Source organism: Rhinoderma darwinii, chromosome 4, assembly GCF_050947455.1.
Source record: "Rhinoderma darwinii isolate aRhiDar2 chromosome 4, aRhiDar2.hap1, whole genome shotgun sequence".
Classification (NCBI taxonomy): domain Eukaryota; kingdom Metazoa; phylum Chordata; class Amphibia; order Anura; family Rhinodermatidae; genus Rhinoderma; species Rhinoderma darwinii.
The window spans coordinates 306,300,125-306,314,892 of NC_134690.1; the positions used below are offsets into that span (position 1 = coordinate 306,300,125).

At 42.5% G+C, this 14,768-nt stretch overlaps 1 protein-coding gene across 4 annotated transcripts in view; it reads right to left on the reverse strand.

Annotated features, from left to right (window-relative positions):
- Positions 1-14,768, reverse strand: part of TMEM181 (transmembrane protein 181) — a 152,699-nt gene that overhangs the window by 2,411 nt on the left and 135,520 nt on the right. For all 4 annotated transcript variants that reach the window (XM_075862705.1, XM_075862709.1, XM_075862708.1 and 1 more), the window contains 5 exons: positions 4,723-4,825; positions 4,037-4,088; positions 2,832-2,914; positions 1,768-1,857; positions 696-762 (listed from right to left, as the gene is read on the reverse strand). In XM_075862705.1, the coding sequence (XP_075718820.1) occupies positions 696-762; positions 1,768-1,857; positions 2,832-2,914; positions 4,037-4,088; positions 4,723-4,825 (395 nt within the window). The remainder of the gene's footprint in view (positions 1-695; positions 763-1,767; positions 1,858-2,831; positions 2,915-4,036; positions 4,089-4,722; positions 4,826-14,768) is intronic.

Genomic DNA, 14,768 nt, shown 5'->3' on the forward strand with positions numbered 1-14,768 from the left:
GAAGATAGAGATCAGTTGCAGTAACGTAGTATGGTATAGTATATACAGCAAAATTTAAAGGGCTTAGAATCATTTGTATGGATATACATAGAATAAAATCAAACATGAAAAGTTTAAAATATTTTCCATTTTACCTATGCAGATTGCAGCATACTCTCAGCACAACAGAGTTTTGGGCTGTTGATTCACACAGATAGTTGCCCTTTCCTGTTGCCAAATGCCCTGTAACCCAAAACTGCATGTCTTTTTTTTTTCTAACCCTAGATGAGGCCAGTCTAGTACAGGAGTAGTAGGATTTTTGTGGAACGTAAGCTACTCTCCGAGCAGCATGGTGTTCTAAACCATGATTCAGGCCTTCTTTATCGATTCTCTGTTTGTATACTATTTTTTTAAATTATTTTTAACAAATATTCAGGGAGAATTTGATCATTATGATCCACGATTTGTACTTTCACTCTGCATTATTGTAGATGCACTTACATGAATTGATTCTGACTATGTGTATTTTCTCTGACACAGATGTGTATTGCTATCATTCACTGTATATAAATGCAGTGCCCGATCCATTTTGATCACCATTTAGAGAGTTCAGAATATTGTCAAGAAAAAAAATCCTATAAACAAATGGTCCCATAATCTAACATTATGCATACATAGCATTAGGTTGTAGTAGTATAATAAGGATCTGTAGTTACCCATATATGACGTCATCATCAGAATCATTAAGCATTGAGAAAGCAGGGTTATCTTTCAACTGAGACTCTGCAAAGAGCGAGAGACGTAAAGATGTAACTTACATTTTCAACACAATCCATTTATATGAACAGTACCCTGCTTTGTCATACAATTATGGTAATTACAGAGAGCCTGTCAAAAGAGAACTTTTGTAGGGGGCATCCATTGCTCACATATGTCTGCGTCTACCTGATCACTTAGGTTAAAAAGGGTTTGTCTCATATTAAAAACTCCAGCAAAATCAGCCGTTCTCACCAGTGGCAGAAACAGGGAAAATGTAGTATTACATGCTAGCATTTCAGATAAATGGTGGTCCAAGTAACATTGATGAACCGGGTCCGTCAGGACAAGACCCAGTCTTTGCAGTTCTTCGCTCTAGCTCATAAGAGGTGGATTCCAAGCAGGGAACCCCCTCCATTGGACATCCATATTTACTAAAGGACTAAAGTAAAATTTGTTTTTAATGGGAACCTGTCACCAGCATTTCACTTATTAAACCAGTAATACCTGGCGGTAGTGGGTGAAAAATCATTTCTATATAACCTATAATTGTCTTCTTAGTCGGCTCTGTAGCTTTAGTATTCAGTTTTTTCGTTTTCCACACAGTATGCTAATGAGCAGAAAAGAGTCAGATCTTCATTTGAAAAGAGTCATATCTTCATTCCTCAAGTCTTTCTGAGTTTACCCCGCCTCCTTACTTTTGAATGACAGCTCCTCGCCATACAAAATCCTGAGCTTGTGCATTGATGTCCTATTCTGGTGTGTGCGCACAAAGGGACACCGGATTATTACGATAAAAGGCGCAAAATGTTTGCAGACGGTTATTTACAGTCGGAGGAGGAGTTTAGGAGAGGGGATAACGGCAATGAACTTTTGATAGCAGCGGCCAGTGAGGGATAAGTAAAGTTCAATAGGTGAAATGCTGGTGACAGGTTCCCTTTAAGCACATACCGATTTTAAACTTCTACTGATTTCTAAAGTCAAGAAGAATACTTGCAGCAGTCGGCCATTCAATGCGGACCTAGAACTTACCATAAAGAGCATTTTTTGATGGAGAATACACAAATGCTAAAGTGTAAAGATAGAAGTTCAACAGGCCATAAAATGATAAAAACTCAGCTGGTGTTACAGATTAAGGAAAATAAAAAATATGGAAGAAGATCTTACCAGCAGTGCTCACACATTGTTTTATTTGCTTTTTAGTCATTGCAGTAATTTACTGTTGCACCTAGATTTTTTTTTAGAATAAAAATCCCATTTAAAGAGGCTCTGTCACCAGATTTTGCAACCCCCATCTGCTATTGCAGCAGATCGGCGCTGCAATGTAGATTACAGTAACGTTTTTATTTTTAAAAAACGAGCATTTTTGGCCAAGTTATGACCATTTTTGTAGTTATGCAAATGAGGCTTGCAAAAGTCCAAGTGGGTGTGTTTAAAAGTAAAAGTCCAACTGGGCGTGTATTATGTGCGTACATCGGGGCGTGTTTACTACTTTTACTAGCTGGGCTTTCGGATGAGAAGTATCATCCGCTTCTCTTCAGAACGCCCAGCTTCTGACAGTGCAGATCTGTGACGTCACTCACAGGTCCTGCATCGTGTCGGCCACATCGGCACCAGAGGCTACAGTTGATTCTGCAGCAGCATCAGCGTTTGCAGGTAAGATCGACTCAGAAGCTGGGCGTTCTGAAGAGAAGTGGATGATACTTCTCATCAGAGCGCCCAGCTAGTAAAAGTAGTAAACACGCCCCGATGTATGCACATAATACACGCCCACTTGGACTTTTACTTTTAAACACACCCACTTGGACTTTTGCAAGCCTCATTTGCATAACTACAAAAATGGTCATAACTTGGCCAAAAATGCTCGTTTTTTAAAAATAAAAACGTTACTGTAATCTACATTGCAGCGCCGATCTGCTGCAATAGCAGATAGGGGTTGCAAAATCTGGTGACAGAGCCTCTTTAAACAAAGAATCCAAACCACCGTTGCATTAACGCCTGCATGTTTTACATGTACATCAGCTTTACATGTATAGAATCTGGAGTCCCACATTTCAACGTGGTAAAAGCGGTGTTAAACACATATTAAAGGATATAATTTTGATAATGCGTAGCCAGCTGAGCGACAAAGTTATCTTCTAATACTTGCGACCCAAATCTTAAATATAGGATGACAATGCTGAAAGACAGAAAAGTAATCAGTGACAGCCTACAACCACACTATCCCAACACCGAACAGTACTGTTTATTCAGTGTTCATTCTGTGAACTTGAAAGAGAATCATAAAATTGCCTTCCTGGGTATCCCTAAAAAAAAAGAAAGCTCTTCAATTCCTTAACGGAACATGGAAGCTGATTTACTTAGTCTATATATAGCAAAGTGTGTTTATTAATATCTCAATTATCTAAAAAGCCTTATACTCTATCCACGTAGAAGACAAATAGAGATAAATGTTCAAAAAAGTTGTATAATATACGTTTTTATTTTTCAAAAACATCACCACTCTTGCCATGGGCTGTGTTTGGTATTGCAGCCCAATAGAATTAAAGTGAATGGGTCGGAGGTACAAAAAAACAGCAAACGGACAAAAATACCATGGTATCTGGGAAAAAATAAAACAAAAAAAATAAAGAGACTATTTTCTGCTAATCTCACCCAGTCCTTTCTTTATTATCCAGATTTTGCTTTTGGACATCATTGTATATATAAAGTTGGGCATATCCAAGGTGTTTTTGTCCAGATATTTGGTGGTTTGAATATAGTAGTTTATTGCATGGGTTTTAAGGCAGACATATTTAGATAATTCCTTGCAGGATTTCAATTCCCTTATCCAAGTGAAAGAAATGTTCATTAAAATGAACCTCTGGACAATAGCAGGAAAATTCGAAGTGGATGCACTCACCGAACCTAGGAAGTTATACTTACCAGGTTTGTACCGAGCAGGATATCTAGGGGTGCTTTTGTGCAAGCTGGACAGACTGCATGCTCATATCCCAGGCAGTGGTTCTCACAAACCACTGCAGAGTTATTTCCTGTACAGGTTCCCATATGAGTTATGACAACAGCTCCCAGGATCTGAACTAGCCGGCCTTCAAGACCCTGATGGGTCTGCGGAATGGCGGGGATCGGATAAATATAACTTGGGGGTTCAGTGGGTGCCCCCCACTTTGGACAAAAGCTGGATATTTAGCTTTTCACCGAAAGGTAACTTTAAATGCAGTTATCCACGATAAAAAAAACCCACTTGATTACTTTTATGACATGTTTTAATCTATAGCCGAATATCCCATCACCAACATACCTGATGACAAGCACAAGAAACGTCAATGCTGTAAGAAACTTTAACCGTAGATCTGAAATAGAATGTAACATGTTACATGACAGAATATCAAGACGCATTACCAAAACCAATAGGATTGTAATTTATATAATAAAAAAATAAAAAAAAAGCATTATACAATATATAATTCCCATAATTTAATAACACCACATAGATGACCTGAGTGATATTATTGTAAAGTGAAAGCGTCTAGGTGCCACAGCAACTCAGCCACAAAGTGGCCCACCACGTAAAGTTGCAGAGTGGAGTCGCCGAGTGGTGAGGCTGACTCAGTAACTGCAGAGTTCCAAACCTCCTCTGGCATTAACCCTTTAAAGACCCAGGCATTTTTATTTTTTACGTTTTAGTTTTTTACTCCCTGCCTTACAAGAGTCATAACTTTTATTTTTATTTGTTAAATTGTGTGGTGTGAGGGCTTATTTTTTTACACAGCAGCCATGACAGAACATTCATGCCACCACCTACACAGTATGGACAAAACATCATGGAATGCACCCAGGTTGCACTTCAGGTATGATCAATCTCATCAAGGACAGATAATCTTTTAGTTAAAATAGTTATACAGTTTAACATCCCACATAAAGAGCTACAACAAAGCACTATCTATATTGCGCGTTGGCGCTATATTTCTGTATAGATATACTTACCAACATATGGCATATTTCGCAATTCAGAGCATGCCCGTATAACAAGAAACAGGAGATAGAGGATGTACAAAGACGCCACTATAAGGAAGAAAATTTTCATCCCCTAGAACAACAAGTAAACAGCATGTTACTAAGTAACATCATATCTGGCTTCTAGAGAGCATGCCGTGTTTGCCATACTCCGCTTTTTATAATGAACTGCCGCCTTTTGGCTGGGTTCACAAGGAGATTTTTGCAGCCAGAAAATCTGCCTCAAAATTCCGTTTGGAATTTTGAGGCAGATTTTGCTCTGCCTGCACGCCGATTTTCACTCGCGGCCATTGAGCGCCGCGGGCAAAAAACGCAGCGGAAAATACACTGTCTCTGCCTCCCATTGATGTCAATGGGAGGTCAGAGGCGTAAACGCCCGAAGATAGGGCATGTTGCTTCCTTTTCCCGCAAGTCATTTTTTCCGCTTGCGGGAAAAAAACGCCTCCGCCTCCCATTGAGATCAATGGGAGGCATTTTCGGCCGTTTTTTGGGCGGTTTCCGCATGAAAAAGCTCCATGTCAACTGAGCCTTAAAGAGATTTAACACAGTGCAATGGTGTCCATGGTGTGCATCTAGTAAAGCAGCTAAGAACCATTCACAGAACCAATCTTCCCTTCTTCTTTTCCTTATTGTGGCATCCCAGCAGCCAGCTTGTTCTGCTAAATAGGAGTCACCCCTGTTCTCCTGATAGGAGAGAGTGCCAGAGGTAGAACCCCTACCTATAAGATATTTATAGTGTAGTAATGTAATAGACATCACGGATGTAGAAAAAAATAATAATTTACTGAAAAAAATAATCTCTAGACTCATTCTGGGCAGCTAAATACCGACCGGTCTCCAATCTACCCTTAATCTCTAAACCCCTGGTCTACTCTCCCATAATTTGCTATCGCTCTGCTAACTCACTTCTTAACCCCTTACAATCTGGTTTCAGCATTCTAGAAAGGGCAGTTGTTGTAGAGTGTAAAGTCTCAAATGTTCTCCTGACGGTTAAATCTAACAGCAACTACTCTCTACTGAATCTTCTGGATCTCTCTACATCGATTCACAACTCCTCCTCAATATACGCCACTCTATCGGCCTTAAGGACAATGTTCTCTCTTGGGTTTCTTCCTATCTCTGACCACTCATTTACTGTTTTATTTACTGGCACGACTTCTCTTGCGGTTGGGGCTCCTCGGGGATCAGTCCTAGGGCCACTTTTTTTTTTTCTCTATTGGACAAACAATCAGTGTTTTTTGCTCCCAATACCATCTATACACTAAAGACACCCAATTATACGCCTCTTCCCATGACATCACCCCTGCTCGAATACAAAACACCAGTGATTGTCCATCAGCTGTCTCTAACACGTTCTCTCTTTATCTGAAAATAAATCTTTAAAAAACTTCAACTCCTTGTGTTCCCACCATCTACTAAGCTACCTAAATCTGATGTCTCCATCTCAGCGTGGGGTACTACAATAACTCCTAGGCAGCAGGTCCGTTGTCTTGGGGTTATGTTTAACTTCTATCTCTCTTTTACTTCTTATATTCAATCACTTTCACGCTTCTGTCACCTTCAGGCAACAGACAAAACGCTCATTCTCGCTGTGATTCACTCTTGTCTTGACTACTGTAATACATTACTAATTGGTCTTCCCTTCACTAAACCCTTCCCTCCCCAATCTATTCTTAAAGCAGCAGCCAGGCTCATCTTTCTGACCAGCTGCTACACCCAATGTCTGGAGCCTGTGCCAGTCATTGCACTGGTTGCCCATTCACTTTGGAATACAATTTAAACTTATTACGCTCACCCACAAAGCTCTCCACAGTGCTGCACCTCCTTTCATCTCCTCTATCTCTGTCTACCACTCTACCTTCTGTCAACAGCCTTAGATTAAAATCCTCTACAATCCAAATCCCCCACTCACATCTCCAAATTTTATCTCATGCTGCACCAGTGCTCTGGAATGCGCTACCCCAGACAAACAGAATACTTACTTCCCAACATTCACAGTTTTTTTTAATGTTTGATATGGTCTGTACATGCTCCCTACAAATTGTAAAGCACTGTGGAATATGTTGGCGCGATATAGAGATTATTATTGAGGTCATTATCCTGTGTATAGGAAAGAAGCCCCCCTCCCAAAAAAGGTCAAAGGTGAGAGGAGTGTAATGTCCCCCAAGACATTACTTGTAAGATAATGTGCTGTGAATGTATTTTGTGACATTGTTGCACTACTAGGTACTGTCACTTTAATCCCTTCCCGCAGACGGGCGTAACTGTACGCCCGAAAACCAAGTGAGTTCCCGCACTCGGGCGTACAGTTACGCCCTACAGATAAAGCGAGCACAGGAACTGTGCGCGCTTTATCTTCAGCGGCTGTCAGCTGTTATACACAGCTGACATGCCGCTGCAATGGCTGTTACCGCTGATCGCAGCCATTTAACCCCTTCAATGCGGCTGTCAATGACGTCCGCAGCATTGAAGTGGTTTACAGAGGGAGGGAGCTCCCTCTGTATCCCCCGGGCACCCCCGCCATGGATCGCGGGTGGCGATTGTTTCTATGGCAACCAGGAAGCCGTTACTAGGCTTCCTGGTTGCCAAGGTACGGAAGCCTATTAGGTCCTGCCCGAGGCAGGACCTAATACGCTAACTGTCAAATGAAGAATGACAGCTACGATGCACTACACTACATAAGTAGTGCAGTGCATCGTAGCGGGGATCAGAAGACCAGATCTTCATGTCCCCAGGTCAGTGTAAAAGAAAAAGTAAAAAATGTTTAAAAAAAATGTTAAAGAAAAATAAATAAATAAAAGTTAATAAATAATAAATAAATAATAAAAACAACACTTGCCCTGTTTCCCTGATCAACTCCTTTATTAGAAAAAAAATGAAAATATGAAAAAAAACTACACATGATAGGTATTGCCGCGTTCGGAACGGCCTGATCAATAAAAATATCACATTATTTTTACCGCACGGTTAACACCGTAAAAATTATTTATAAAAAACAATGACACCATTTTATTTTTTGGTCATCTTGTCTCAAAAAAAAATTAATAAAAAGTGATCAAAAAGTTGCAAGTAACGCAAAATGGTACCAATAGAAACTACAGTTCGTCACGCATAAAACAAGTTTTCCCGCAGCGATATAAACGAAATAAAAAAGTCATGGCTGTCAGAAAATGGCGACACTAAAACATGATTTTTTTTAGAAAAGAGTATTTTTACTGTGGGAACGTAGTGAAACGTAAAAAAACTATATAAATTTGGTGTCGCTGTAATCGTATCGACCCACAGAATAAAGTGAACATGTCGTTTATACTGCACGGTGAACACTGTAAAAAACAAACAAAAAAGAAACGTGCTGGAATGGCTGTTTTTTGGTTTCCTCATCTCCCAAAAAATGGAATAAATAGTGATAAAAAAAAAAATCGCATGTACCCAAAATGGAACCAATAAAAATTACAGCTCGTTCCACAAAAAACGCGCCCTCACACAGCTCCATCAACAGAAAAATAGCACGTTATGACTCTCAAAACGCAATGATGCAAAATAACTCCTTTTTAGGTCCAGTAGAATTTCACTAAATACCCCACATCGTCATTTGCTGGACCCCACAGGTGGACCCTGTAGACGCAGCGGAGATGAGGAAACTTTAGAGCCTTGTGCGGCTTATAGGGCTAGTGAAGAAGTCAAAGATTAGGCAATACTGGAGCACAGATATTTTGTATAATACCCAATAAACCCGGCCGTTGTGTATAAAGGATTGGTTCAAAGTTTACCACACCAATCCATAGATTATTCATTCTCCCCATTATTACATCATCCTATTATGACCTGTTGCACTCCGCCCAGTTTACATACACCCTGATGTACTCCGCACAGATTACATATACCCTGATGTACTCCGCCCAGCTTACATATACCCTGATGTACTCCGCCCAGCTTACATATACCCTGATGTACTCCGCCCAGCTTACATATACCCTGATGTACTCCGCCCAGCTTACATATACCCTGATGTACTCCGCCCAGCTTACATATACCCTGATGTACTCCGCCCAGCTTACATATACCCTGATGTACTCCGCCCAGCTTACATATACCCTGATGTACTCCGCCCAGCTTACATATACCCTGATGTACTCCGCCCAGCTTACATATACCCTGATGTACTCCGCCTAGCTTACATATACCCTGATGTACTCCGCCCAGCTTACATATACCCTGATGTACTCCGCACAGCTTACATATACCCTGATGTACTCCGCCCAGCTTACATATACCCTGATTTACTTCGCCCAGCTTACATATACCCTGATGTACTCCGCCCAGCTTACATATACCCTGATGTACTCCGCCCAGCTTACATATACCCTGATGTACTCCGCCCAGTTTACATATACCCTGATGTACTCCGCCCAGCTTACATATACCCTGATGTATCCGCCCAGCTTACATACACCCTGTTGCAGTCCGCCCAGCTTACATACACCCTGTTGCAGTCCGCCCAGCTTACATACACCCTGTTGCAGTCCGCCCAGCTTACATATACCCTGATGTTCTCCACACAGCTTACATATACCCTGATGTACTCCGCCCAGCTTACATATACCGTTGCAGTCCGCAGTTTGCAGTCTGAAGTACCCGCACATATTACATATACCATGATGTACTCCGCCCAGGTTACATATACCCTGATGTACTCCGCCCATATTACATATACCCTGATGTACTCCGCCCATATTACATATACCCTGATGTACTCCGCCCAGGTTACATATACCCTGATGTACTCCGCCCAGCTTACATATACCCTGATGTACTCCGCCCAGCTTACATATACCCTGATGTACTCCGCCCAGCTTACATATACCCTGATGTACTCCGCCCAGCTCACATATGCCCCCACATTATAAGCTGAAATACCACTAATACACCAAGCAAAATCTGCGCTTCAAGAGCCAAATGGTGGTCCAACTGAGCCTGGCAGTGTGCCCAAACCGCAATTTATGACCACATATGGAGTATTCTGGAGAACCCGCTTAACAATTTATGGGATGTGTGTCTACGGTGGTGCAAGCTGGGCACAACACGTTGGGCACTGAAATGGCATATCTGTGGAAAACATCAATTTTCAATCTGCAACATCTATTGTTTACTCATTTTTGCAAAACACTTGTACGGTCAAAATGCTCACTACACCCCTAGATAAATTCTTTGAGGGATCTAGTTTCCAAAATGGGGTAATTTTTCGGGGGGTACCACTGTACTGATACTATAGCTCAATGCAACATGGTGTCAAAAAACGAATCTTATAAAATCTCCACTCCAAATACTAAATGGCGCTCCTTCCCTTTAGAGCCTTGTTGTGTGTCCAAATAGCAGTTTATGACCATGTGTGGGGTATTTCCCTACTCTGAAGAAGTTGCTTTACAAATGATACGGTGCTTTTTCTCCTTTATTTGTTGAGAAAATGAAATTTTTTTAACTAATGCTACGTCTTATTGGAAAATAATGTAATGTTTCATTTTCACTGCCTATTTCTAATAAAATATATGAGACACCTGTGGGGTCAAAATGCTCACTACACCCCTAGATGAATTCCTCAATGGGTGTAGTTTGCCAAATGTAGTCACTTTTGGGTAGTTTCCACTGTACTGGTACCTAAGGGGCTTTGCAAAAGCGACATGGCGCAGAAAAACCAATCCAGCAAAATCTGCTCTAGAAAAGCCAAATGGCGCTCCTTCCCTTCTGAGCCCTGATATGTATTCATACAGTACTTTATTACCACATATGGGGTATTTCCGTACTCTGGAGAAGTTGATTTACAAATGTTACAGTGGTTTTTCTCCTTTATTTGATGAGAAAATGAAACATTTTTACCTAATGCTACGTGTTAGTGGGAATTTTTTTTTCATGTTTACTGCCCAATTCTAATGAAATCTATGAAACACCTGGGGGGGTCAAAATGCTCACTACACCCCTAGTTGAATTCCTCTAGGGGTGTAGTTTCCAAAATGGAGTCACTTTTGGGGTGTTTCCACTGTACTGGTACCTTAGGAGCTTTACAAAGTTTACAGCTGTTAAAAACTGAACCATTGACTTCTATAGGGACAGTCAGCCCGTGAAAACGGCCAAAAATAGGACGTCCTATTTGTTGACGGCCATTAAAAAAAAAAAGCTGTGTGACTACACCCATAGAACATCATTGTTCTGAAAACGCCCGTGTGACGGCCGTTAAAAGAACGTCCGACACACGGCCGTTTTTTACTGTCGTGTGAATAAGGCCTTAGGAAGGAAAGTTAATTTTGTGGGATGCACATGCCAATAAAACAGTCAATGTTGTTTATCAACAGGATCTGTCATAGAGTCTTAGGATTCCATCTCCTACCAGTTTAGCCGTTAAGTATTTAAGAGGTTAAAAATGAAATAAACAGTGTGTAAGTGCCGGGGTATATAGGGCTACTAGCGATTTCCCCGTAAACAAAAAAAAACAGGGCATGGATTGGCCTCCTGGGCACCCTTGGAACAAATCCAATGAACACACAGACAGACAGACCAACACTTTATATATGGGCGCCGCCGGGTACATTTTACTAGCTTAAGATATAAATATCAACAAAGACGACTGTGGTGGACTTTCTTTATGTGATTAGTTATATATATTTTCTCAACTGCCCTTATTAAATCATAAGGCCTGCTTGAGTAGAGGCACCTGAGCTATTTAAGTACATTATCCCACTCTCCCCTACTAGGGGAAGCGCAGCATAACAGTTACCACAGGTGGCGCCAATTCATACAAATAGTCATCAGGGGGCGTGGCCAGCAGTCGATGGCGCCGGTCGAATAAGCTTGGAGCTCCGTGCCCTGCCACACAGCACCAGCCGATAGCAGCACACACGAGTGCCCATCTATGGGGAAAAGAGACCCCAAGGGTCTGGACTTACCCCTGCAGTGCCTCATCAGGTCGCTCCTGCTCCACCAACGATGGACGGCTACTTCCTCCGAAGACAGGCCACTCCGCTCCCGCAACTGCCGCCATCTTTGGCTTCCTCGTGTCGGCAGACGGAGGAGCTGTCCCTGCAAATGGACGGCATGGCTCCAGCTACAGGGTAAACCACAGGGCCTGACGGCTCCAACGACTCCTCCAGGCTCCCCTATAATGGCCAGTGCTCCGTTCGGCAGTCAGGGGAGAGACGGACCTAATTTGGGTGGGGCTGCAGCCGCAATGCAGCGTGGTGCACCTCTATCAGAGGGGGACCTTGCCCTCATGCTTACTGTTCCACCAATGTCACAGTCCCCAGACCAAGCAGCCCCTCTATTCTTGGCTGCACCCAAGCCTCAGAGGGTCACAGCCCAGCAGCAGGTGGTGGGGGATCATTTAGGGGGCACACCATCTTTAACCCCTTATGCTCATATCCCTATGTATGCCTCAGACTTGGATCAAGATGACCCTGTTTCACCACCTTCAGATATGCCTCAAATGTGGAGGGAATGCTTTTCACAATTGCCCACTAAAGAGGACTTCAAGAGTATGATACAGGAGGTGAAGGAAACCTTTCGCTCAGAATTGGCGGTGGTTTCTCAGCATATGCATCAAATTGGTACAAGGGTGGAGTCTCTGCAGGACGACCATGATACTACTAGACGCCATGTTTCTGTTCTACAATCTACTATGTCCTCCCAGCTTGCGTCCATTAGAGACATGCAATTACATTTGGAGGATCTGGATAACCGGGGACGTCGTCACAATATAAGGATAAGGGGTATACCTGAGCCCTCGGGTGCAGAAGATCTTCATCTCGTGTTAGAGACTATCTTTAACAACATTTTGGGCGCACCACCGTCTCATAAGATACCGCTTAACAGAGCACATCGGGCGCTGAAACTGAAATCAATCACATCTCAACCCAGAGATATCTGTTGCGTTCAAGATTTCCGTACTAAAGAGGACATTATGCTCAAAGCCAGACAGCGTAAAAACTTGGCTTATGGCGGCACTCCGATCCAGTTGTTTCCGGATCTCTCCTGGATTACATTACAGAAAAGACGTCTGCTTCGTCTTCTACTCGCTACCTTGCGTGACCATAATATTATCTACAGATGGGGTTTCCCGTTCTCCCTTACTGCTCGAAGAGATGGCGTCTCTGCAACCTTGCGATATCCGGGGGATTTGCCGCACTTCTGTGATACCCTTGGTATACCTAACCCCAAGATGCAGAACTGGGAGACTCCTATGCCGCCTTCTCCTCCACCTCCAGTCTGGCAATCCGCCAGAAACAAACGGAGACTTTCCCCAAGACAGTCACCAAGCCGCAAGTCCTCGAGAACTGATCCGAATTGATGGACGCTACACTGTTTCAAGGTACTTGTGTGATTTAAGTGAAGGAGTCTGGTCACTTGTATCAGATGTTCTCTTCACCAGCTGAAATGTTTTAAGCTTATATTTCTTGTTATAAATAGTTTTTCTTTATTCCTTTAAAGTAAATTGTGGCAGGGTAGGATCGACCTGAGACAACTTTGCCCATCCACCTTTTTTTTTCTTTGGCCTTTGCGTAATTCTACAAACCCTTGTATCAGGTTATTTGATTGCCGAGACCCGACCTCCTCTTGGATTTGGGTACTTTTTTTTGCAGTTCTCCCTCTGTTTTTGGAGAGAGTTGCAAAAGATACTATTGTATTGCAAGCTTTTAATTGCTTTAATAACACCCACCCCAGGGTATAGTATTCTCCCTGGTAGTACATTCCGTTCTTTAACCCCTTCCCGACATTTGCCGTATGGGTACGTCATGGAAAGCATGGACTTCCCGCATCTTGCCGTACCCATACGCCGAATGTTTGGGACCGACTCAGAAGCGGAGCCGGTGCCATCATCACCGGATCTCAACTGTATCTTAAAGCTGAGATCCGGCTGTAACCGAAATTAGCTTCGATCCCCGCCATTAACCCCTTAAGTGCAGCGCTCAAATGCGATCGCTGCACTTAAGGTGTTTGCAGCTCATCGGAACCCCAGCGATGAAATTGCCGGGGTTCCGGTGGCTGCAATGGCAACCGGAGGCCTAATACTGGCCTCCCGGTCTGCCTAGCACCGAAGCCGGTCAAGATCCGCACGGCGGCGGAGCCTGATCGGCTTCCGTAGCTGCCGGCAAGATGGCGCCGGGTCAGGAGCTGATCCGGCGTCATCAGCGGTGGAAGTCAGCTGTACTGTACAGCTGACATCCACCTGTAACGGCAGGAACCGGAGCTAGCTCCGATCCCTGCCATTAACCCCTTCGATGCAGCAATCGAAAGCGATTGCTGCATCGTAGCGGTTACTAGCAGATCGCCAGCCCTGACAGGCAATCAGGACTGGCGACTGCTGTTATGGCAACAGGAGACACAATGGTCTCCTGCTCTGCCATTACGGAAGCCGATTTAGGCCCCGCCGGGAGGTGAAGCCTAATCGGCTTGCTGTCAGTGAATGACTGACAGATCGAATACATTGCACTACATAGGTAGTGCAATGTATTAGAAAAAAAAAAATCTGACCGTGGGACTTGAGAAAAAGTGTAAGAAAAGTATAAAAAAAGTGTAAAAAAGTGTAAAAAAAAGTGCAAAAAATAAAAGTTTGAAAACAATAAAAGTTTCAAGTAATCAAATAAAACACATTCCCCCTTTTACTCTTATCAAGTCCTTTATTATTGAAAAATAATATTAAACCATATGTATTTGGTATCGCCACGACCGTAACGACCTGAGGTATCAAAATATTATATTATTTATTGCACGCGGTGAACAGCGTAAAAAAAAACGTAAAAAACGTTACCAGAGTTTGTTTTTTGGTCACTTTGCCCTACAAATATTAGAATAAAAAGTGATCAAAAAGTCGCACGTATCCAAAAATGGTACCTATAAAAACTATAGCTCGTCCCGCAAAAAACAAGCCCTCATGCACCTCCGTCGACAAAAAAATTAAAATGTTATGGTTCTCACAACTTGGCGACAGAAAAAATACATTCTTTTTAAAAAAGTAATTTTATTGTGCA